At 39.8% G+C, this 24,732-nt stretch overlaps 1 protein-coding gene and 1 long non-coding RNA gene across 3 annotated transcripts in view; one reads left to right on the top strand and one right to left on the bottom strand.

Annotated features, from left to right (window-relative positions):
- ARFGEF3 (ARFGEF family member 3) overlaps positions 1 to 24,732 on the top strand; it is a 95,286-nt gene that overhangs the window by 63,517 nt on the left and 7,037 nt on the right. For both annotated transcript variants that reach the window (XM_014268560.2, XM_005489233.3), the window contains 9 exons: positions 1,499 to 1,602; positions 2,966 to 3,110; positions 15,022 to 15,150; positions 15,681 to 15,857; positions 16,399 to 16,513; positions 17,280 to 17,382; positions 17,915 to 18,046; positions 20,184 to 20,314; positions 23,111 to 24,341. In XM_014268560.2, the coding sequence (XP_014124035.1) occupies positions 1,499 to 1,602; positions 2,966 to 3,110; positions 15,022 to 15,150; positions 15,681 to 15,857; positions 16,399 to 16,513; positions 17,280 to 17,382; positions 17,915 to 18,046; positions 20,184 to 20,314; positions 23,111 to 24,341 (2,267 nt within the window). The remainder of the gene's footprint in view (positions 1 to 1,498; positions 1,603 to 2,965; positions 3,111 to 15,021; positions 15,151 to 15,680; positions 15,858 to 16,398; positions 16,514 to 17,279; positions 17,383 to 17,914; positions 18,047 to 20,183; positions 20,315 to 23,110; positions 24,342 to 24,732) is intronic.
- On the bottom strand, positions 3,824 to 15,028 carry LOC141728551 (uncharacterized). The gene is made up of 2 exons (XR_012579605.1): positions 12,353 to 15,028; positions 3,824 to 6,749 (listed from the first exon to the last, which is right to left on the bottom strand). It is a non-coding gene; the product is annotated as an uncharacterized LOC141728551 (long non-coding RNA).

The following is a 24,732-nucleotide window of genomic DNA, read 5'->3' on the forward strand; positions in this document are numbered from 1 at the left end:
TAATTCACAGAGATGGTTGGAAATAAACCAACACGTCTTACAATCTAGGTCTGTGAGTAACTCATTTTGATTTAAATGAAGCACCTAACTGCAGAAGACCTACTCTTTAATGTTACTCTTGTCTCATTGACCTATTTCACCACTGATTTAAATGGGGGAAGAATTCACCTTGTGATGTAGTTGTAATTGTAGTTATTACTACAAAAGAGAAATAAACTTACATGTCCAGTACCAATAGAGGGAACTCATGTTTTTTTCTGCTGAGCTTAAAAGCCTGTCTTATATTTCTTTACGCTTCTTGCATTCATAAGACAATTTTGACCCCATTGTGGTTACATATCAAAAATCAAGGTCTTTTTTTTATTAAAGGCAATAGGACTATGGGAAATATCAACAAATACAATGCCATACTATGTGCATTTTTTAGTAAAACTAAAGGATTCAAACTTCATTGGCTGTCTTGACTGATCTCAATAGTAGACAAAACTTTAAAATACATTATGGAGGGAATAGTTAAGAGCATAGAAAAAGCAAATAAATATAGAGAAAGGAGAACAAGTAGAATCTAATAAAATTTTTAATATTTATCTTGTGCTCTTTATGAGAGGAATAACTTTTTAAGGCAAGAAAATGTTAATGTTGATAGGCATTTAGTCACGCTCCAGATTTGGCACTGAAGGAGAAGTATTTGGCTAAACTGGAAAAATGGTTTTGAGCCAAGTGTTCTAAGGTGGACAGAACTTTAGCTGAGATGAGACAGGCAGACTGGCAGACAGGGAAAATGATGGAGTGAATGGAGTTACCCAGAGAGGAGCTGTGCAGCAGGATGCCTTGGAACTGCTCTGCTTATTGAATTCCCTTAGTGAAGCTGGACTGAGAGGAGCAGTGTGCCGATTGAAGTTAGGAGTACCATCAACAGAGGCACTAGGACCTGAGGATATGTCTCATACAGTTGAAGGATGTGTGTCATACAGTCATACTGTGAGACTTGATGCCTGCATTAGACAGCAGAAGGAAGTGTAGTATACAAAATATAAAATGATGGATTTAAGCAGTAAATAAACTAATAGGAAGAACTTGTGGTAGAAGAATTTTCCGGGGCAGTGGGGTACAAATGAATAGAAAAAAATACTTCAGTAACTGAGCAATGCTTAATATAAGTAATTAATTCCTACACCCATGGAAGACAGTGGAATGGAGTCAATATGGCAGATAATACAATATATGATTATTAGAACTTCCAAAGACTCTACTAAAGAAATATTAAATAGGCATATGTTTATTAAAGTATTTATTCATATAAAAATTTGTGTACAAACTATGACCAGTATTACTGTATTGTTTGTGTGTGGGTCACCTGGTTGTCATCTAAGAAGATCAAACAAAGGATGTTTTCTGGATTCTGTTTATTAGGGTGTAACTGAATGAGAAAAGAAAATTAATGCTCTACTTACTGTTTTTCTTCTGTCCTTCCCAATGCTGCCTTTCCTGTCCCCAGGGGAAGTAGATTGTAAGGAGATGGGTGACTGTGTGCCAGGATCAGGATCTGCATCTACAGACTTGTGCCTTCCCGCGCTTGATTACCTCAGGAGATGTTCTCAGGTATGATGAACAATCTTACACAGGCACTAACCTGGCCTGGGAAATAATTCTAACCTGCAGGCTTTGCATCAGTCATTGGATGATTTGTATGAACTCAACAGAGTCCTGATGGTAATACCCTGCACTGCCAAATGGACAGTGGGAATCTGAGGGAATATCATACCTTCCAGGCCAGTTAGCAGTGGGAAAACCGAGAAGGTAGGAAAAAACTCAGACCCAGGGAGCAAGTGAGAAAACGTGAATGTTGAAAACATCGTAGTAACATAATTCAAAGCTAAATTCATTCTTATTTAAACAGTTACCATAAACAGTGTTGTGAATGAAAGACCAAAAAAACCAAAAAACAAGAAGTTGAGAATTCTTTTATTTTAAATACAAGAGGCTGCACCCTCTGAAATGCAGAAGCAGCTTATTTGTACCATGCAGACATATCTCAGGTCAAATCTCTAATAATTAGAATGCTGGCATGTTTCCTCTAATCTTCTTGCACACAGCATATATTATTATCCAGGGTTACCCGGACAATTTTTGTCTGATTTTATAATGTTATTTGTATTTCTGTAGCACCTGCAGGTCTTTTTGTTGGACCCAGGCCATGTTTTTCTGAGTACAATACAAAAGCACAAGAAAGGATACTATCATTGCTGAAAGTACTTAATATCTAAATTCAGAGATAATGGGTGGATTCAGTATGCAGACTGAGAAAAGAAGGGAAGAATAGGGCAACTCACAATAATAAACAGCAGATATACCAAACTCAACTTGCTATCTTGTTCATCTAAAAAAATTAGTAAACATCTGTGTATGTATCTAATGTATGTTCTGTCTATACACTATTTGTACCACATTTCTATTCCTCATCCTTACAAACTCCTGTTCACAGTGAGGGAGAAATATTTTCTCCTCCTTAGAAGCAGACATTTATATCTTGTTGTACCTTTTAACTTGCCATTAAAAGTAAAACAGGAATGACTAAGAAAAAATCTTGTCTGTATATTGCAAGTACATTATTCACTTAGAAAGAACTGATTAAATGCTGGTATTATCCCTGCAATAGTACGGCTAACAGAGCTTTGTAGGCTATAGATGCAATCAGGGAATTGTAACCTTTGCCCTTCACAAATGAGATGAGAGCACACTCCCATCTCAGAAATGTGTTATTTAAATTGCTGCTCTCCCTCTCTTTACCCACAACCTTTTACTTGTCAGAGAACGGAAGACTTCTGGCCTCTAATTGTGTTTGCATACCTTTTATTTTATTTTATTTTACAAACCTGTGTTTTATGTGATTGCTTTTACAAACTTTCCCATGGATATTTACCTCCTCTTTTTTTCTCTCTCCCCTCTTCTCCACCCTTCCCAGTTGTTAGCCAAAATCTATAAAATGCCCTTGAAACCCATCTTCCTCAGTGGCCGGCTGGTTAACTTGCCCCGAAGAGCGCAGGAACAGTCAGCCAGCAGTGAGGATGGGATTGAGTGCATCCTGTCTGACTTTGATGATGACACTGGTAAGTGCATTGAAAGTAGTAAATCCAGAACTAATCAATTGTTTCTTCTATGTGTTGCTGCAAATTTTGCCAACTGCTGAAAGCAAGAAGGAGGGAAAACTTCATAGTTTTATTGTTTCTTTGTTGGTTACACATACCCACATGTGCACACAGAGCTTGGAAGTTCAGGTCCTGTCACCTTCTTTGTGTAAAAGATACAGTTCATATATAAGAAAAATATAACCCCTCTCTTAGGGCAAGATAACAATATTTTGAGTTTGATTTTCCTGAAATTCGTAATACAGGCATTGTGTATTTCTGAGAACTAACATAAAACTACTTTCTAGACCACAGCTGAAGTAAAGGAGTGAAAATCTTTTAGAGTTGGTATTGGCAGGCATGCCTTTAACAGAAAAAAAAATACCAGTATTGAGTTACAGTCTACAAAGATAAAGAATAATTGTTTAAATCTTTCCAAACTTAGGCCCTGTGGTCTATTGAAATAAAAAGTGAATTTCTGAAGTCCATAAAAAGCACTATGACCTCCAGAAAAAACAAGCAGCATTTGTCTCCTGATTATTTGTATGGTTTATATGGGTTGTGCATTAATCAGGTGCTGGATGAACTAGAACGTACAGCGCCAAGCAGTAGAGGAATGCAGCCTTATGGCTTCTGGGCTCAGGAGACCTTCACAACAGTACAGCTGGTGCACGGACAGAAGACTCTTCAGCTAATTAAAGTTGAAAAGTGACGTGTTTATTCAGCACACTGGGCACACTGGGAGGTAGTCCTCCAAAGACATGTGCAAACTTCCAAAACTGTAGCTTCTCCATATATCTGCAAAAGCTCTACATATTCATAAAGACACACAGACACCTATACATATGCATCACCTGCTCCCATTTGGTATTACAATGAGCTGAATGTTCATTACGGCTGCGCAGTCATCTTCTTGAATTGGGTCAGTGGCCTTCTGAAGATGAAGTAAGGGGTCTTCCTCATAGTAAATTCTTCACCTTTATTTTGGTTGCCAGGACTTTGTGACCTCTTGGTCATGGTCCAAACTCCCTCTCCTGGGCCCAATCATTGTTAGAAGCCAGGTGTATTTGTTGTTCCTACCCTTTTAGAATTCTTCATATATTCCCTGTAATTTCTAAGAGTACAGCTAAGTCAAATACAGGATATATTGTCTTCACTTCAATTATCCCCATCTGATAATAATTGGTCTTTTCCTAATCTCCTTGTTAAGACCTTAATCAAAATATATGGCCTTCATCTTACTACATTTCTAACTTAAGAAAGCTACATTTCTAACTTAATCCCTTGATTCATTACCCTGTTTCTCTGCAAAGTTAGTAAATTCTTTTACTGATACACAGATTCTTCTTCCTCTAACCAAGTCATGTGATAAGAATCTCTTAAAACCACACCTACGTTTTGATAATGAAGTTAAGTTTGCCAGTGATTGTATCATCCTCAAATTTGAAACAATCATTACAACAGACAAAATCAAACTTATGCTAACTAAAGTCAATAAAACAATAATTGGGTGAACTAAAGCATTAAGTATACCCATTGGTTTTGGTGACCATCCAGAAAGTACATCCCACTAATGGTGAGACATATCTTCCTCTAACATTTTAAAGACCCTCCGTATGGTCTCTGTGTCACAATGTATTGTAATTCAGATCTTCTTTCCCATAATTTTATTTTCTTCAAGAATTTCCTTTAGATCTTCATGTTTTGATAACTGTTTGACTAAAGTTAAATTAATTCCTGTAGGTACAGGTGATATTTCTTGCACAGTAGTCAAATTTGCCTTTAGATAGTGATGTGATACAGCAGGTGCCTGATAGGAGAAATCACATCCTTCAATTCTGGCAAAGTCACAAATGCACAGATTAAATTGTGTTTCACTTATGGTGAGCTTGTCTACCTCTAAAGTGGAACATTTTGAGGCATGCACGACCTTGACTTATATATACAAGCAGGGTTGTCTGGTTGACTGAATGAACCTCAGAGTGACAAATGCTTTGTTCTGTGTCCAGACAAGTATCTTGATCATTATTCATATTTCCCTCATGTATAAATCCTAATTGTCTTCTTGTGGCACACGACTCTGTATTAATAGTCTGCCACTTCCCTTCAACCTTCTGTGTCCATGTTCTGTGTTCAGAAGGATACAGTACAGTTCCTTCATGATTCAAACTTAAAGCAACTATTGGGTATATTAAATCCTCTGATGCATTATGTATAGTGAAAACAAAAGCAGTACTACACTTGTGACAGGATCATAGGTAAAATTGACCAAAACCCACCAAGACTGAAGTTCTCTTTCTAAGTCAGAAGATTTAACCCAAACAATTTTGCAGATCTCAGCAGGAAAGGTGCCTTCTCCACTTTCCTTTATGACTGAGGCAGCCACTGATTCCATCCATAATTGTGCTTGTACACACCTAAGAACTAAAGAAATATTCTCAGTAGCTCTACCCAAGGTGTTGATTATCAATTCATGGTCCCATTCTTCTATATTTTCCCATTCTGGCAGTATCTTGGACACTTTCCACTGGGTGGTACCTAAAGCTAATAAAGGAGATTATAAAGGCTGTTGTAACTTAATTGTGTCACTACCAGCTGCAGTTAATTTGTTCATTAATATCTCTGAATATATTGTATTCAAAACCTCCACTCCTGTTCTTAATAATCCAGTCAAATCTCTTTTTCGTCTGAGCGTATATGGTATACACTTCTGTAAGCAAGTGGTCTCATCCATAAAAGAGGTCTTAAGAAATGGGGTACACTCCAGTTTAATGGCAGAAGCATTTACCTGCATTGCCATTTCTACTCACTTTAGGGGCCATTTTGGATTAAGCAGTAGCCTTTGGATTCCAGTATTTTTAATAGCATATGGTCCTATTTTGGTAATTATAGGTCAAATTATCTCTTTTAGGATCTGAATGAGTGTAGTCTGAGTATGGGCAGTCTGTCTTGGTAGAGGCTAATTGGCTGTTCTGGTTGTTCTAATTGTATGCTTCCAAGGAACAACACAGACTTGAGTTATATTATAGTCAATTCTGTGGTTCTTGTCTGCACATCCTTCTATTTTGAGTCTGAATTCAGGACAGTTGCTTAAGCATTTGTCACAACATTCAGGGCTAATCCGGATGAGTTCCATTGGTTCTTGGTAGAATTCATGGAACCCATCCTGAACAAACGCATATTCACATCCCCAGACATTTCTCCCTTCCCAAACAGATGCATTTGTGACTCTCAGCATTTTTGACAGAGCCTTACGGGAGTAAGAGTCATAAGCTTTTCCTCGACAAGTGTGTATATCAGTTGCATTGTACATACGTGGTATTGCATTAACTTCAGTCATGGTCATAGCTATGATCGTGAAGGCCACAAATTTCCAAATCGCACTTGCCATTCTTTGAAACAAAGTCATTTTAAATACAAACTGGATTAACTTTTCTTCTTACAATGTACTTATCTTCCCAAGTAAGCTTTTATTTCAGTTCATTACCACCCGGTGTAACTTTCCAAACACCTTCTGGATCCTTTTTCACTCGGGTGTGGTGGATCCAGGCGTTCTGTTCTTTGTCCTTGATTGCAGTAAAAGTCATGAGAAGCACTTGGAATGATCCTTCCACTGTGGCTCTGCAAAAGAGTTGACATATACTTAGTCTCCAGGCTGTATGTCATGTACTGGTCCATCTAATTCCCTGCTCCAAAACCCAGCCACATGCTTCTCAATTTCTGAGTTATTTTTTTAAGGCAATCATGCAGCTGTGTAGGGTTTCTTCCCCTGGTGGGGTTGGTGTTTCCTCTTGTACCCCTTATGGCCTTCCATATAATATCACAAAAAGGACTTAATTTTTCTTTTGCCCTTGGTTTAGTCTAGATTCACAGTAATACTAATGGAAGAGCCTGGGGCCAAGGTAATTTTGCTTCTTGCCATAGCCTTATAATTTGTTGTGTGATTAAATGATTCATTTTTTCCACTTGGACACTTGACTGGGGATGATATGGAGTATGGAGTTCCCAGTATATGCCCAGCTGGCAGCTAATTTGCTGTACAATTTTTGAAATGAAGTGTGGCCCTCTATCCGAAGATATTGTGGCTGGGACTTCAAAGCGTGGTATACTGTTATCTCTTGTAACAGTACTTTAGTTACCTCTTGCACCTTGGCAGTCTGGAAGTAAAGGCTTCCAGCCATTCTGAAAAGGTATCTGTCAGTACCAATAGATGTCAATACTCCCTTCCCTGGGAAGTTCTGAAAAATCAGTTTGCCACTGTTGCCCAGGCCCATAGCCTCTTCCAATTTGTCCAGGTTTTGACTTGGGAATACTTTTGGGGTTAGTTTGGAGGCAAAAGACTACATTATTCAGTCACTTGAATAACTGTACCTTGTAAATTTCTGGCTACAATCCTATCTTTTAAGTATTTATACAAAATGTCTATTCCCCAGTAGGTTTTCTGATGCTCCTCTTTTAATAGTGACCGTAACAAATAGGAAAGGACTAAAAGTTTTCCTTTCCCTTCTTGTGTAATGGCCCATCTTTCCTGATTGTATTTCCCATTCTCAGTCTCAATAAGTCTCTTGTCCTTGTTATACTTTGGCTCACCTTCTAGAAAAATTTGTCCATCTGGAATTAAAGCTGAGTGGGATACACTCCAGTTTCACTCAGATACACTCAGAGCTCACTTTCTGGTGTGCCTTGATGTGCATGATAGCTACCTTCGGAGCGCTTTCCTTTTTGAAGCCTAACCTCCACAGGGGGTGCGTTCCTTGCCCTTCCTGATACACTAGAAGCCCATACCCCAGGAAATACCTGATCCATTATTTTCTTGTTAACCTTTTCTTCATCTTCAGTACTGGTCTTATTCATTGTTTCATTAATTGTAATATTAAACTCAACATTTCTACCTACTGTTGGTCTTTAACCTCCAAAGTAACCTCCCCATTTTTAAATATGATTTTTATTTCTAGCTGCTCCAACAAATCCCTACCCAACAGTGCCTTTGGAGTGCTGGGCACATCTGACAATCTGTGAATTCCCTCTTGCTTTCCAAGTTTATATTTTAATGGTTTGCAAAATTATGCTTTTTCAGATTGACCAGTTGCCCTCTTTACCATAACACAATTGTCTATTATAGGCATTAAAGCTTTATTTAATATCAAATATGTTTCTCCCATGTCTACCAAAAACTCCATTTCCTTTCCTTTATTCCCTAGCTTGATTTTAACCAGAGGATCTACTAGAGTGCAACCCTCTCATCCCCCTCAGTCTGCTTTGACCTGCACAACCACCCCTTCCCTTTTGGGGTTTCCTCTTCTTTGTTCATCACCTTCTCTCCATTCCAGACATTGGTTTTACCAGTGACCAGTTTTCCTGCACACTGATCTTTCCCAAGCCGAGGCAGATCTTATTTTGGTGGTCCTTGCCCACGTCTCCCTTTTCCTCCTTCTCTCACTACTTCTACTAGTTTTCTTATCCCTTGTTTGTATCCTTCCTCTCCATTGCTAAAAACCGTCCATGCCTCTTCTAATAAGTTTTCTAAATTTCACCCCCTTGGCCCCTGGATCTTCTGAGGCTCATGCCTAATGTACCCTGTGGACTGTCTCAAAACTAAATTTGCTAACTTTTGTATCCTGTCCTGAGAATAAGGATCTAAAGATGTATAATGACTCATTGCCTTATGCAAGTGATGTAAAAATTCAGAAGGACTTTCAGAAGGACCTTGTTTCACTTTACATAGGGCCAGCCAGTTTATGGTTTTAGAGATTGCCCTCTCCATTCTTTTTATTATAAGGTCTCGATAATGTTCCAGTTTTGCCAAATCTTCTGGTTTATTTGGATCCCATCATGGATCCTGGAGGGGAAAAAATTCCTTAACATGAAGTTGTGCTGTTCTACAAGCATCCTCTACTAAATTCCCGGCTGTTTTCAAAATTAACTGCTTCTCTGTCTCAGTCAAAGCATTTAACAGTAATACAATGTCAGCCCAATCTGGGTTGTGTTGTTTCATCATATATTTTAATTGTTTAGCCATGCCTATCAGATCGCTCCAGTAGTTCTTGGCAAGCCTTTCCCATGCCTCTAAATCAATAGTAGAAAACAGGATTTTAACTTACATCCTCCTTCCTTCAGCACCATAAAGGTGCTTGTATTTTTTCTTTTGTTGATTTTCTGGTGAGGGATGCCATGGGACCATTTGGGGAGGGCTCCTCATCTTCACTGTCACTATAATGTAATGGAGGATATAACACTAATAATGGTTTATGTGATTCAATAATAAGTGGAGGAGCAGAGAGCTTAGCTTGTTTCTTTAGTGCTTCCTTTACTGCTTCCTAGTCTGAAATGCTGTGGGGCTATGTGGGGGAGAAGGAACTGGAGTTGGAATTAGGGTCGCCAGTCCTTCCAAGCCTGCATCCTCTCCTGATTGCTCTTGTCTTTTTTAGGAGGAGGCCTAAACAGGTCAGCTAATTCCTGTTCTTGTGCCTCCTTATGATAAACTTTGTAAGGATGGGTTCAATGTTGATTTATTGAACAAGTACTGCGACATCGTTTGGGTTTCCCTCTATTTCCTCTATTTCTTCTCAAGGGCCAATACCAGGGGATCAGAGGAAGGTTTAATTCTACAATCTCTCTGCCCCTCAGGATGATTCCGGAGAGTAAAGAACATATCAGCATATGTTACTTCCTACCATTTCTGCTCCCTTCCTAAAAATAACATCAGCTGCAATAAAATGTCACAGTCTAAGGTTCCAGCCGGTGGCCATCTAACAACTCCTTCTGGCCTATAACGCGGTCACACCTGTTTACAAAATGGAATTAAATTCCTTTTATTTTCAGTTCCTCCATAGCCCACCAATTCTTTACAGTGTGCCAAAATACAACCCAAGGGACTAGCCTTAGCAATTTCTTTACTCTGGTTAGTTCCCATTTTTCTTTTCCTAGTGCTTCTTTACTTTATGTAAACTCTATGTCTTAATTTGTAAGTCTCAGTTTATAAAAATAGGCTGAGCACACTCAGTTCTAATTAATTCTGCTGGCTTCCCTAGATTACCTGAAACCCCCTTCTTCAATGATTCAAACAACCTGCTACTTTCATGGCCCTCGCGACCAGTTGCCAATAAAATCTTTATAGGTCTCTGAGTGGCCTTTGTCTCCTGAGAATAACACGAATGACAAAGTGTCTGTCTCAGTCTCCTCTACCTAAATGTCTGTCTGTTCCACAGCTCTTCGCACTGAATGCAGCAGAAACAAACCCAGGGTTCACAAGGGCAGTGCTTCGGACAAGCAACCTCTACCAAACTCGGTCTCCTCCAATTTCCATTTTTCTTCATAGGACATCTTGGCTACTTATTTCTCACTCTCTCTACCTAAACTTTGCATCACAAAATCTTGCAGTCTTTTCCCAGATTTCTTCTCCCACAACCCAGTCTTCAGGTACTAAGTGTGACTTCAGACGCACCAACTTTAAAATCTCTGGTCCAAAATCAGCTCGATTAAGGCATTGTTTCCACTGACTCAGGGCACATTCACTTTACTGCCCTGCAGAGTATCAGTAATATCATCCTACACAAATATTATATTGCAATAACACCCACGCACAATGCTGACCTCTAAATGAACCAGGGGCTGCAAGGAAATGTCCGCAGAGGCAAGCTATTCCATGTATCCCTTCATGAAGATCTAAACTCTCTACTGTAGGAAATTCCCAATCTAAAGACAGTAAATGGCCCCCAGAAGTCTTATATAATACTTCTAGTAAATCCTTCCCATTCATTTCTTCTATCTATTCCATGATTCGCCAGAGTAAGAAATTCCCATGGATCAAGTCCGAACCACTGTGTGAGAGGGATTCCTTAATTCTCCTAGCCATGGTTAAAACAGACAGCCCACATGTATACACACTTAACTCTGCACACTCGCCACACCTCCCCTTTTCCCTTCTCAGGGGTAAAATCTACCAAAATGGCACACAAATCTCAAAACCACACCAGCACACTACACAGGCTTCTCTAGCCCTAGGTGTCAATTGACCTTCTGCCCATAAATTGTCCTTGTCTGCCCCTTGGCAGAAATAATAGCAGCCTTCTACACAAATTCCACACTGTAATTAATCTTACATAAAATATTGCTCTTACTACAGGCAGGAATTCCACAAACACAACTCCGTATCAGAACTAAACCATGAGGGTTGTCCTCCCAACTCATTTTGCACTGTTCCAAATATTCTTCAAAAATACCTAAATTCTTGGGATGACCTTTTCCACAGACTAAATTCACTATCTCACATTCAGTATGTGCTCCCTCCCAGTCATAGTACTGTGAGAATTCTGATTCTGGGAAATATCTGGAGCACACGGATCTCCACCTGTAAAATATACAATGCCACCTTCTATGACACCTCTTGGAATGAAGAAGGACACAAGCCTAGTGCTACCGAGGTACCCAGTAGAAAATTGTCAGATTACACAAAAAGCAAGGAGTTACTCCTGGTCTTCTCTACCTCCACAGATTTCTGATGTAATCCTCTGCTGGGGGGTAACTCCTAATCAAAAGCTAAATAACAGTTCGTTCAGCTTGAATATCTTCCCCTAAAAACACCCTTTCTGTCTTTCTGTCCTGCAATTTATAACAGCCCAGTCTCCTCCTATAGCCAAGAACTCGTCTGGTACAAGCCCAAGCAACTTAAAGAATGCCTCTCTGGACAGCTGAGCCCTTGCAGCTTGAGCCCAAGCTTTGCCAGCCACTCTAACAATTTATTAAAAATAAACATTACAGTAAATACAAAACCCAAAACACCAACTAAAAAAACCAGCTAGTTGCTAGTATAACTTTTGACGCAGGATAGCAGTGTTGTCTTAGAAATGAGCTAGTTACCAGCTCATTGCAACTATACCTTTTGACACAAGATAGTAGTATTACCTCAAAAATGCACAATATTCTTCAAAAGTAGTGACAACTATGATTTCCAATAACAAGAATCAAAACTCACATATTTCATCAAACACACACATACCCACACAGTCAAAAATAGCAGTAAATAAAAGAATAGCAGCAATACAGAAGAATTTGCCCACTTCACCCCCAGAACTGCTAGTGGGTCCCCTTGACACGGCAAATTACCCTTTAGCCAGCAACCAAATCCTTCAATGCACACAGGGCTTCCCCTGTGACTTACCAGCTGCCCCCTCAGCCACGCATCCATACAACTTAGAGATGAATTTCTGTAATTATAAACATACTCTTTGTCCGTAATGCCAGCAGTTTTGTCTGTCCCCACAATGAGCAGGCAGGGGGCGGAGGTCTCTCCAGGAATATCCCAGTGGCTCCAGGAATATCCCAGTGGCACCTAGAGGCATCCACAGCCCGGCCTGGTCTCGCAGTAAACGGGAGAGTCCTGCTGCAGTTGCCAAAATGATGCACAGACAGAAGACTCTTCAACTAATTGAAGTTGAAAAGTGACATGTTTATTCAGCACACTGGGCACACTTGGAGGTAGTCCTCCAAAGATGTGTGGATTTCCAAAACTGTAGCTTCTCCATATATCTACAAAAGCTCTACATATTCATAAAGACACACAGACACCTATACATATGCATCACCTGCTCCCACTTGGTATTACAATGAGCTGAATGTTCACTATGGCTGCGCAGTCATCTTCTTGAATTGGGTCAGTGGGCTTTGAAATGGGTCAGTGGCCTTCTGAAGATGAAGTAAGAGGTCTTCCTCATGGTAAATTGTTCACCTTTATCTGGTTGCCAGGACTTTGTGACCTCTTGGTCATGGTCCAAACTCTCTCTCCTGGGCCCAATCATTGTTAGAAGCCAGTTGTATTTGTTGTTCCTACCCTTTTATAATACTTCATGTGTTCCCTGTCATTTCTAAGAATACATCCAAGTCAAATACATGATACATTGTCTTCGCTTCAATTATCCCCATCTGGTAATAATTACTCTTTTCCTAATCTCCTTGTTAAGCCCCTAATCAAAATATATGGCCTTCATCTTACTAGCTACATTTCTAACTTAACCCCTTGCTTCACAGTCACTTCTGAATATGTAGACTATTCAAATGTTCCAACCAGGCTGCCTCTGTAAACAGTCAGCTGCAATCTGGCAGAAAGCAGGCTGACTCCAGTGCATTTCATTCATGTGCCTCACCAGACTGGCCCTTGGTACCATCTTTATCTAGGCTCTTCCTCCACATGGATTGTCCTGTTCCTGCTACCCTGGATAAAGGAGAGAAAAGTTGCTCTCTGAAACCAGAAAGTCACAAGCACTAGTTTTTCACAAAACAGCCATTTACTTCTTCCTGTGCTGGGCTTGGTTTGGTTTCTCTCTCTCAGGGGATTTTAGGATATTCACCTGGGAAGTAGGAGACCCAAGTCATTGAAGCCTGTGCTTTGAATCAGACTTGGAACTTGACCTGGGGTCTCCTCACCTCAGCTGCCTACTGTTCTGAAGTGACTCTGCCAGTCAGTCTCTTGCTGTAAACAGAAATACCACCCTGCAGCAAATAAACCTTTTGGTTCTTGTCAGAGCTATGCCCTGAGACTGTGACCCAGTTTGTTGTTTACATAGCGATGGTGTTAGAATGTTGCTAGGCAAACTGACTTTACAAAGACACAAGCAGTCTTCACCTGGCACTCTAGTGCTCAAAGTCAGTAGCAGGATGAGGCAAAATGTTTTAACCTACTTTGGCATATTTGCACAATATTTTCATACTGTACTTGATTTTATGCTGGACTCTTCAGGAGGGTGTTTTAGAGATGCACAGTTCCCCCAGACTGGAAAACATCCATATTTCACTCTGAGTCATTTATGCTGTTTCCTTATTCAGAAGGATCATTAAAGTCCAACTGACTCAAAACAGGGCACAACACTGTCCTCTGAAAGTGGTGTGAATAAATAAATCCTCAACCTAGTTACAAAGTAATAATTTCACTGCTTTTTCCGTGTTTCTCAGGAAGATTCTTGCAGTCAGCAAGCTCAGTGAATCTTAAAAAAAGTTCCCTCCTGTATTGCTTTTAGAACATAATTAGCTAGCAAGCATCATTAAGATACAGACTACATTAGCATAGCTACCACTGGCAGAGAACAGAAACTTATTAGTGAACCAAAGTAAAATCCATTTTAGCCTAATAAACCCTTAGCCTTTTAAGGTGACTTAAGAGCATAATGTGTAAGATCCTTCTAGTTGTTCATGTAATCATGAGGAACTAGCAGATACTTAGGGGATCTGTGAAAAATTAAAGGGCAGCAATTCTTAACCATTTTCAAAATTTTATTGATTACTAGTTGTATCCTGTAATATTTTAGGGGATACCTGCTTGCCGGTGTAGATGAGAGCTCACCTATATACTATCTGCTCTTCTAGCGGTTGTCCAGCTCTGTGACCTCCTCAACATCTAAAGATGACATGTGAGGCAGCCTGATCATACCTCATGAGACATTTTTACTCTTCAGTCCTGAGTACCAAATAGAGCCAGTTAAATTATGGCTAGTCTCCTCAGGAGTCCTACTTTAAAGTATAACCTAAGAGAGTACAATCTATTCTGGGCAGCATTTGCAATGGTAATGAGATAAGGTTTTATTTATGTTTTTTTTTGGGATGTTTTACACAAGGTTAAAGAGACTGAGCTAGTAGGAATAGTAAAGTATGACAGAACAAGGTGTGTATTGATGAGGAAGGATGGGACAAAACACAAACTTGATAAAAAGGGAGGGAAAAGGAAACCATCATTTCAAAAATGGCTACTGACCACAACTATTACATGGCAGCAGTAAACATGCAAGAACCATGATCTTTAAGTTACTTAATTTATTAATTTTCATATTTTCTGAGGACAAATTTCACCTGTGTCAAGCAGTATCTTATTCATGGTTTTTAATCTTTCTTACTCTACTTGTAGGCCTTATCAATGTCTGGATTATTCTGCTGGAAGAATTAACAACTGCTATATCCAACTGTCCCCGTCAGCACCAACCTCCTACTTTGGATCTGCTCTTTGAGTTGCTAAGGGACGTTGCCAAGACACCTGGTAATGAAAGGTCCTGATGAAATGTGAGCTAGTGGAGTCCTAACCAAACATTTTAGACTCCTTAGCCATTCCTGTAAAGTATGTTACATGTGTTAAAGCTGCACAGAGACATTCTCTGCTAGAAGGGGATTTCCTCAGAGCTGATAAGTTGTTCCACTTAGTCCATCATTCTGTTGACTAAATGCATCTTGTAAGAGTATATTGAACATACGCCTAAATTCATTGCACAATAAAGAGGTGTGGTACTCTATCAATGTGCTAGCCACAGAAAATGTTTGCTTCTTGTCTAGCAAATGGAAGAGAAAATTACATAATCCTGCAGATCTGCTGGAAAAGACTGCAGGTAAACAGTTGGCTAAATGTACTTCATAAGTACATCCAAATTTTGCCGCTCTCATCCCACAAAAAAGTTTCAGAACCTCTTTCCTTCAACATTGCCTCAGGCTTCAGCTTAGAACATGTTAGCAAATTTACTGAGCATGTAGGCTTTGTAAGCAAGTACATACAACCATTATTGTGTTTATTTTAAGGACCAGGATTTGGCATTTATGCAGTTGTACATCTTCTTCTTCCCACGATGTCTCTTTGGCTCCATCGCAGCCATGGTGATCACTCTTACTGGGATGTGGCATCTTCTAATTTCAAGCATGCCATTGGCCTTTCCAGTGAACTTGTAGTGGAGCACATTCAGAATTTCATACACTCAGGTATGTCATTGTAGTGTAATTTCTACTGTCATCAGTGACATGTTGCTGAATAGATACTTGAGGAGGTGGTTTCATTGCTTTTTTGGTTGCTTAAGCATAAAATAGGAGGAGATATAAAAATTTCTGATTGGGATTTTTTTTTTCTTTATAGGGTTTAGAATTATGGGGAAAAAATTGTAAGACACTTATGGAAGTTATTTAGGCCAGGATTCTTCTCAGAGCAGGGCTATCTTTAAAATTAAAAGATCATAATCTTTAGTATATTCCCAAAAGAAGATGCCAAAACTTTGATCATAAGGAACTAGAATATCAGAAACAGGATCTAACATAATTTCTCCTGTACCACTTCAGTCCAGATGTATTGTTAACTTAAAAAGGATTGTTCTTCTTTCAGCTTGATGCAATGCATGTTTCAATAGCTGCATAAAAAGCATTTGGTTGCAAATTCTCTGAACAGCACTAAGTGTAGCGAGACTGTTTATCTCTAATTGTAATGAAAAGGCAATGATGTTAAAACCAGTCTGTGTTTTTTTCCTTATAGATATTGGTTATGAAAATATGATCAATACTATGTTGAAAGATCTTTTCAAGTTACTGGTAGCCTGTGTAGCAGAACCAACAGAAATTATTTCCAGAGTTGGCTGCTCCTGTATCAGGTAACCCAACCTGTTCACTCTTAGCACATTCAAAAAAGATGTCTATGTCTTTGAAGAACTTGTGGATTGATAAGTTGGTTAACATCTCAAAAGAAGTCTACAATATGTCTTGGGTGTTTTTACTGGAATAATGGATTTTAAACTTATTAACCTTCTTTTGCTGTTTTCAGTGTGCTTCAGAACCTGTGATTCTGGGCATTACTATGTGTATGATTCTCAGAAAAAGCACTTGCACATTACTTACATATAGTTAGTCAATAATTGATCCTTAAAGAAAAAGGTCTTCTCTTGGCATTCACAGGTCTTTAGAGGTAATTAGCACCTTTCTCAGTCTTCAAGTTATTACAGTCATAATCAAAATAAGCACTGCATTTATACAGTTACATAGCGTGTGGTTCTTGTGGCAAGATGTCTACTTAAAGAGGAAAAACAAAGGAGAAAGAAAAGTCAAAACTATAGTGTAATTACAAAAATAGGTCAGGATAACAACTGAGGAGATTGGATAACATTAGCTAGCTACTGAGTAAGCCTTTTGTTCTGTTTTTATAGATTCACAGAATGGTTTGGGTTGGAAGGCACCTTAAAGATCACTTAGTTTCAACTCTCCTGCCATGGGCAGAGAACTTTCCACTAGACCAAATTGCTCAAAGCCCCATCCAGCTAAGCTTTGGACACTTCCAAAGGGGATTTTCAACCTTCTCCCTTTAGGAGTAAGAATTGTTTAGTTCCTTCTTGAATGTGGTAGCATTTTCCTGTGTCCTTGCAGGTATGTGTTGGTGACAGCAGGGCCTGTTTTCACTGAAGAGATGTGGAGGCTTGCGTGTTGTGCCTTGCAGGATGCATTCTCTGCCACTCTGGAGCCAGTAAAGGTAAAACTGCCATTTTGCTGTCAGTCAAAGTGTAATCATACAGTGGATGCACTAACTTTTGACAAGTTGATAATTTTTCAACTCCCAGTTTAATATGTTGGATCAGTAGTGGAGGTTGAAATAAGTTTTTCTAAATGTACACAGACCACACTAGTAGTTTTCAGTTCAGACTTATTTTAAATTGGCTTGCCAGTGTGAAATCAGAAGAGTTTAATAGGTGAAAATTTCCCTTTTGATCAATTTCTTCCTCTGGATTTACAAAAACTACGTCGAAGGCAATGTTGCTTTGCTGTAGCTGCATGCTCCATATAGACTAATTTTCAATTCACTGTCTGTTTTGTAAACAAAAAATCCTGTGAAATCATCCATAAAAAGCTGCCTATACATTGGATCTATTAATTCTGGATGGCAGGTGACCAGCTGGTGGGATGGCAAAGGTCACTGAATCTTGTATTTCATACAAACAGGCTGGACATGGCTACAGTCATTTGTTTACTGCACAGTGAAATTCTGATGTTGTGTCTCTCTGTAGAACCTGTTGGGCTATTTCCACAGTGGTACTGAAAGCTTCAGTGGAGATGCCTGTGAAGTGAAGGTGGCAGCCCCCTCCCTCTCACCAAGCGCTGAGGCTGAGTACTGGAGGATCAGAGCCATGGCACAGCAGGTACTGACAGATGCTTCAGGGGAAGTCAGAAAACCTTTTAAACTTGGGAGTTTTCTTTATGAAGGTGTGTTTTTTATGCCATCTTCCTCACAAGCCGTACAGGCAAAGACTTTCTCATCACCAGGCTAACATCAATTGTCTGGTAGTAGGATTCAGAAAAATTAACAAAAAGTAGAAAAAAAAAACCGCAGAAAACATCAGAACTGTCACCCTGTAGACAGGAATTTGAAACGCCTAGGATGGGAAAAAATGCATGGGTATCTAGAGAAGATTGACAATGATCCTACTGTGTAATGTAATTTTAAAAATTGCCAGGATACATTAGTGGAGGTGTTTCTGATAGAGAAAGGGAAATAGTAGCATCACTGTGAGTCCTCATCAAGGATGTCACATAGATTTCTGAATGCTCTGTTAAGGAATGATAAATTCAAAGGACAAAAATTGCACTAGAACAGAGATGGTGATATGAAAATAGGAAAAAAAGATTTGATTAACTTATCCAAGCATTTTTCTCTATAAATACCTAGGTATTTATAGGCAAAGAAGAAAAAGGGTTACTGGGAACTGGAGGATAATGCTGACATTTAACAAATGATTCACTAACTCCTAATCAGAATCAGCGGAGCAAACTTGGAACCTTCTTAGGGTTCTTTTGACTACAATGAAGGTTATTCATTCTATGAAAGTGGTTATGTGAAAAAGTTCTTTGAAATACAGCAGACTGAACCTAATGACCTGCAGAATACCATAAAACTGTAAATACCATATGACAGTTTCAGCCTGGGAAAGCAGATAGATTAAAACAGCCAGCAGATGTTTGGTGTCAATTTCTGACTTGATAAATCATACTATGATGTTGCTTGAGAATCTGAGACACACAGACCAGGACTGGTGATCACAAATAATGTGGTAGTGGCAGACATTGTTTGAATAGAAAATGTGTTTTAAATTAAGTTTTAAAGATGCAGAACTCAAGAAAGCAGGCACTCCCTGAGTCCTCCGCAGTGAGGATTTGCTACAACTATGAAGCTACAAAACAAAGCCACAGCAATTGAGAGTTGTTTCCCTGTTTCCCACTGAACTGAATTTGGTTGGGATGGAGTTAATTTTCTTCCTAGTAGTTGGTACAGTGCTGTGGTTTGAATTTAGTATGAGAATAATGTTGATAACACACTGGTGTTCTAGTTGTTGCTGAATAGTGCTTGCCACTAGGTCAAGGACCATTCAGTTTTCCATCCTCTGCCAGGAAGGAGGGACATGAGAAGCCTGGGGGGGAGCATGGCCAGGACAGCTGTGGAGACTGGCCAGAGGGATATCCCATACCAAAAAGTGTCATGCTCAGGATGTAAATGAGGGAAGTTGTCTGGCAGGGGCTGTTCAGGGACAGGCTGGGCATCAGTCATTGAGTGATGGGCAAGTGTACTGTGCAAGTTTTATTTCCCTCTCTTTTTTCTTCTCTCTCTCTTTTTTTTTTTGGTTGCCCTTTTTGTAGTGGTGGTCGTTGATACTACTGTATTTTATTTAAATTATTAAACCACTCTTATATCAACACATGAGGTTTATCTTTTTTTCCCTGATTCCCCTCCCCATCCTTGAGGGGTGTGGGGAGTGGTAAGTTCGTGGCTGCTTGGTATTTAGTTGCTGTCTAAATCACAGCACACAGATTGCAGTTAAATCACAGCACGTCCCCAAAGGACTGCATATTAGGTGTTTGTTGTATCTTCATGGCTGAAGATAATCCTTCCAACAACCAACCTTTCTAGGTGCAGCTGGCTAACTGTGCAAGCAGATCCTTGTCTCCGCTGTACGTGGTGCTTTCAGATGGAAGCATACAGACAGCAGAAGGCTTGATTTGGCATTTGGTGTTATGCCTTAAACAAATTCAAAGAAAAATATGCCTGTCCTTTGCCCTGCATCCCGCTGGATGTCTGGAGGCAGCCCCTTGCTGTTTTACCAAAGCAGCATACTCCAGGAAAGGTCTGCCTAGGGGGATACCTTGCATTCTCTCTATCACTGTAAAATAATTCAGAATGACAGATATTTCACACTGCAGGAAATCCTATTCCCAGCCCCTCCCCCACCCCAGACCCACTGCTAGTGCTAAACTGATTGTTTTATGCAACTTGTTGCTTTCTAGGTCTTCATGCTGGAGACTCAATGCTCCCCAAAAACCCCAAGCAACAAGGAAGGGTTTGAACATGCCCAGTCGTGTGTGCTCATCATTGACCTGCCACCAGATAAGAAACCAAATGGGCATAACCAGAGAAGGTAAGCTATCTTCCAAGGAAGACACTGTGTCACTTAAAGCAAGATAAAAGTATTGCTGAATAGGAAGAAATGTGAACTGAGCCTGGTAAATCATACCCCTCCCCATAGGGCTCATCAACAAAAATGAATACACTGATCAAATTAGGTTTTGTGACACTGTTGTGGTTTTAGTGACAGCTAGCAAATGCAATGTCTGCTTCACTAAGGGCCTTTTAAATTCTGTATTACTTGGTTAAGAAGGTAGAAAAAGGTAATGGATGAATTGGGGCATTATAAACTGAAGATACCACATCCAAAACTGCAAAGCTGTCAACACTAAGCTAGGGAGTGTTGTTTTTGCTTGGCACATTATTTTTGTGGAAGTCTTTCTGTTGTGTTACCACCTGAGAAACTCCTCTGTTTGCACTATAGTCTGATCCTGTGAAAGAATATTTCCCTTTGCTTGCACGTGGTTGTGTAAACAACTGCTGTACCATCATTTGGACCAAGAATCAGAATTCTGCATTCAGGGTTTGTGTTTGTATTGCAAGGCATATAATGGCATGACATCGTCTTTTATGAGATACCAAGCATGGTTTTATACCATTCAAATCTAAACTACTGCTTGCAACAAGGAACCAGAATGTGATGGTCCTTCTTTGGAGGGACAGGAAGAAAGACCATGCAAGATGTCTCTTACACTGTTGTACAGAAGTTTTCCCCCGAGAGCAGGTGCTCTGTTGCCTCAGCATCAGAGAACAGGCCCCTGCACAGCGACAAAGAAAACTTAAGGTCATAGGTTAAACCATTCCTTTATAGGGGGAAATATCTGCTTTTTCCAAAGGCTAGCAGGTCATTCTTCTTGTTACCATGAGTGCAAAGCAAGACTGGAATATTCAACTCTCATAGCACCTAAGGCCATGCAATCTAACAGGCTGTGTTTGTAAGGGCAGTAAGGGTCTTGCTTGTCTTTAAACAAATAAATAAAGCTTGCAATTAACGCAAACTCTGAATGCTCTCACACTGCGCTTTGTCCAGCCAACTGCTAAAGGTGTATATGCCCATAGCCAAGTGTTGTCCCAGCAATGCTCATCACCAAAACACAGCTCACAAGTTGACTGTGCCACTATTTTCATATTATTTGCTACAGCAGTGCAGTAATATGGCAATCATGCATGATAGTAAATGTGGCCTTTCCAAAAGTTTTACTTTAACCTTAGCAGGGTTTCACTTCTCCCTTTTGGTTTTGTTTCCTTAATGCTGCATCGTTTCACAGGAAGCTGGGGTAAGGGAGCTTTTCTTCTTCCTGAAAAATAATAATAGATTTCAGTATGAGACTTTGGACAGAGTAAGAAAATACTATCCTTAACCAGCTTTGCCATTGTGTTTTCACGTGTAGTTCTCTACCAGTTTCTTTTGGGATTGAGCAGTACTTTATACTGTCCTTGTAAATTGCTTTTTTGGCTATTACAAGGAAAGCAGATCTCCTTCATTCCTGACCCTGCTTTTGGAACAGGATTAGTTGCTTGAAATCACTGCAAGCTCTCATTTAACTTTATACATGCTCTTAAGAGCTTTTTTGAGTCAGAGCCTCTAATGATTTTTACATCAGAAAACTACTTCCCCATAAAGAGCTCAACTGTATGTGCTAATCATTAACATTTTATCACTGACAAGTAATAAGACTACTAAATTTTACTGATGTATCAGCTGTGTCATGGTAGGCAAAGTGACACAGGGGACGTAACTGAATAACAGCTTTGCCTGAACTTTTTAAAAAAATGTTGTATTCTGAAAATTGGGTTTTAATAGGATTTCCCAAAAAAAAAAAAAAGGCTTTTTGTCTAGGTGTTCCCAAACACTTTTGAAAGTTGTTCAATGAAGGCAGAATAATTTTTGCAACAAAAAATGTCAAAGGTCTACAACTGAACTTCTCATGTTACATGAAGATTTGCTTTGAATTGATCTAAAACTTCAGTATTGCAAGCAAACTGAAAAATCTCTTCCTTACTTGATAGCTGTGCTAATTAAAACTTGACCCATCGCATCAAACCAAGTATTATTATGTGCATCAGCTTCATTTAGAACATTGTCCTGTAGTCTTACATAAAGACCTTTTTTAAATACTTTAGGTTAAGTTTAATAATAGACCTTAAGATAGGTTTATAATTTGAAATCCATGAGATACCAAACAACAATCCTGTCTTTTTTTCCAAGCCTTGCTTGCCTGTAAGCCTCTCGGTGTTATTTACTGGTGAAAGACCTGAAAACTTTGGTCAGAGGCATTTACCATTGCTGTGTCCCCTGTGCAAATCAAACATCAGTGAGGGCTAAAACAACTCCCAGCATCTCTCTAACAGGAGCGCAGCTAAGAATCACCCAATACTGTAAGTGAGGAACAGGGTTAGGAATAGGTATGTCTATGCTAGGCTCTCAGTGTTCAAGTTGAAGTCTTTAGAGCAAGCAATGAAATGTGCCTTCAGCCAGACTTCAGCTTCTTTGCATGCTGCATTGCACTGCTGATGTTTCTGTACATGTTTCTTTATTAGTTGAATACCTCTTCATGATTTATTTTTAAGAAGTACTCCTGGGCATTAGTGGAAATGGAAACTGACTAGTAAACTAGTTTTGGCCCCAATTTTTCATGGCAAAATAAAGATTATCTGACATGTTGGTAGGAGAATAATTTGTGTGTTAATAAATTCCTCAGATATAGCAGGCTGAAATATCTTAGTGTGCTTTTATTCTTAGTACAAGCACAATGCACCATTTTAATATTCTGTGATTTTTTTTTCCTTCCATGCTTGGTTTACCAAGTATTCCTTTCAGGACAATAGTAGTGAGCTTGCTGTCCCACCAAGTATTGCTCCAGAATTTATATGACATCTTACTGGAAGAATTTGTGAAAGGCCCTTCTAACTTGGAGGAGAAAATGGCAATACAAGTACCAGAAAACAAGTTGGCTGGTTTTCTCAGGTACATCTCCATGCAAAACCTGGCTGTCATCTTTGACTTACTCCTGGACTCCTACAGAACAGCCAGAGAGTTTGACACCAGACCTGGGCTGAAGTGTTTGTTGAAAAAAGTGTCTGGCATTGGTGGAGCTGCCAACTTGTATCGCCAGTCAGCAATGAGCTTCAACATCTACTTCCATGCCTTGGTTTGTGCAATCCTGACAAACCAGGAGAACATCACTGCAGAGCAAGTGAAAAAGATTCTCTTTGAAGATGATGAGAGAAGCACAGACTCCTCACAGCAGTGTTCTTCAGAAGATGAAGACATTTTTGAAGAAACTGCCCAGGTCAGTCCCCCACGAGGCAAGGAGAAGAGGCAGTGGAGGGCTCGAATCCCATCTTTGAGTGTCCAGCCAGTCAGCAACGCAGACTGGGGCTGGCTGATCAAGAGACTTCACAAGCTCTGCATGGAACTGTGCAACAACTACATCCAAATGCATCTGGACCTGGAGAACAATGTAGAGGAGCCTCCAGTGTTCAAAGGTGACTCTTTCTTCATTTTACCATCTTTTCACTCAGAAACCTCCACCCCATCAACTGGAGGGCTGTCTGGAAAGGACACACCATCAGAAGATGACCGAAGTCAAATCAGGGACCAGCTGGGAGACAGCTTGACACCTCGAGGAGGGAGTGGAGAAATATTGCTGCTCCCCCCACCCCTGAGTCCTAAACCAGAAAAAAAAGAGCAAACCAAGAAAAAAGAATGGTGGGAGAGTGCTGGTAACAAAATCTACACCATAGCCACTGACAAAACCATCTCCAAGTTTATGACAGAATACAAGAAGAGAAAGCAGCAACAGGCCATGACATCCTTCAGCAAAGAGGTCAAAGTGGAAAAGAAAGGGGAACTCCTGGGTTCAAGAGGGCCAGACTCACCTGTGCTCCAGCGGCCTCAGCATCTTCTAGATCAAGGTCAAATGAGGCATTCATTCAGTGCTGGTCCAGAGATCCTGAGACAAGAGAAGAGACCCCGTTCAGGGTCCACAGTCAGCTCCCTGAATATATCTATTAGGGATGCAGAGGCCCAGATACAGGTAGGACATTCTTGTAGAAGGCTAATAATAATAATAATAGCAATATATAAAAACATTTACGTTATCATAATATTTTTGTTAAATATTGTATTATATAATAAAGTCCTTATGATGAGGACTGAATCTTTAGGAGCTGGAATTAATAAAAACCTGATTCTGCCCTGTTAAAAGAAAGTCAGTTTTCAGGGAGGTGTCATCAGGCATATACTAACTCAGCTGTCGAGAGTGCTTCTATGACTGGGGCCAAAACTGCCCTTAATCTTGAGAACTGACAACCTACAGCAAACTCATTGCTTACTGCTATGGGCTGTAGCCCACTGAAGGCTTTTGAAAATGCTATGCTGCTTGACACATTGCTTTTGTACTTAAGAATGGGATTTTTTGTTAATTC

The sequence above is a fragment of the Zonotrichia albicollis genome, chromosome 3, assembly GCF_047830755.1.
Source record: "Zonotrichia albicollis isolate bZonAlb1 chromosome 3, bZonAlb1.hap1, whole genome shotgun sequence".
Classification (NCBI taxonomy): Eukaryota; Metazoa; Chordata; class Aves; order Passeriformes; family Passerellidae; genus Zonotrichia; species Zonotrichia albicollis.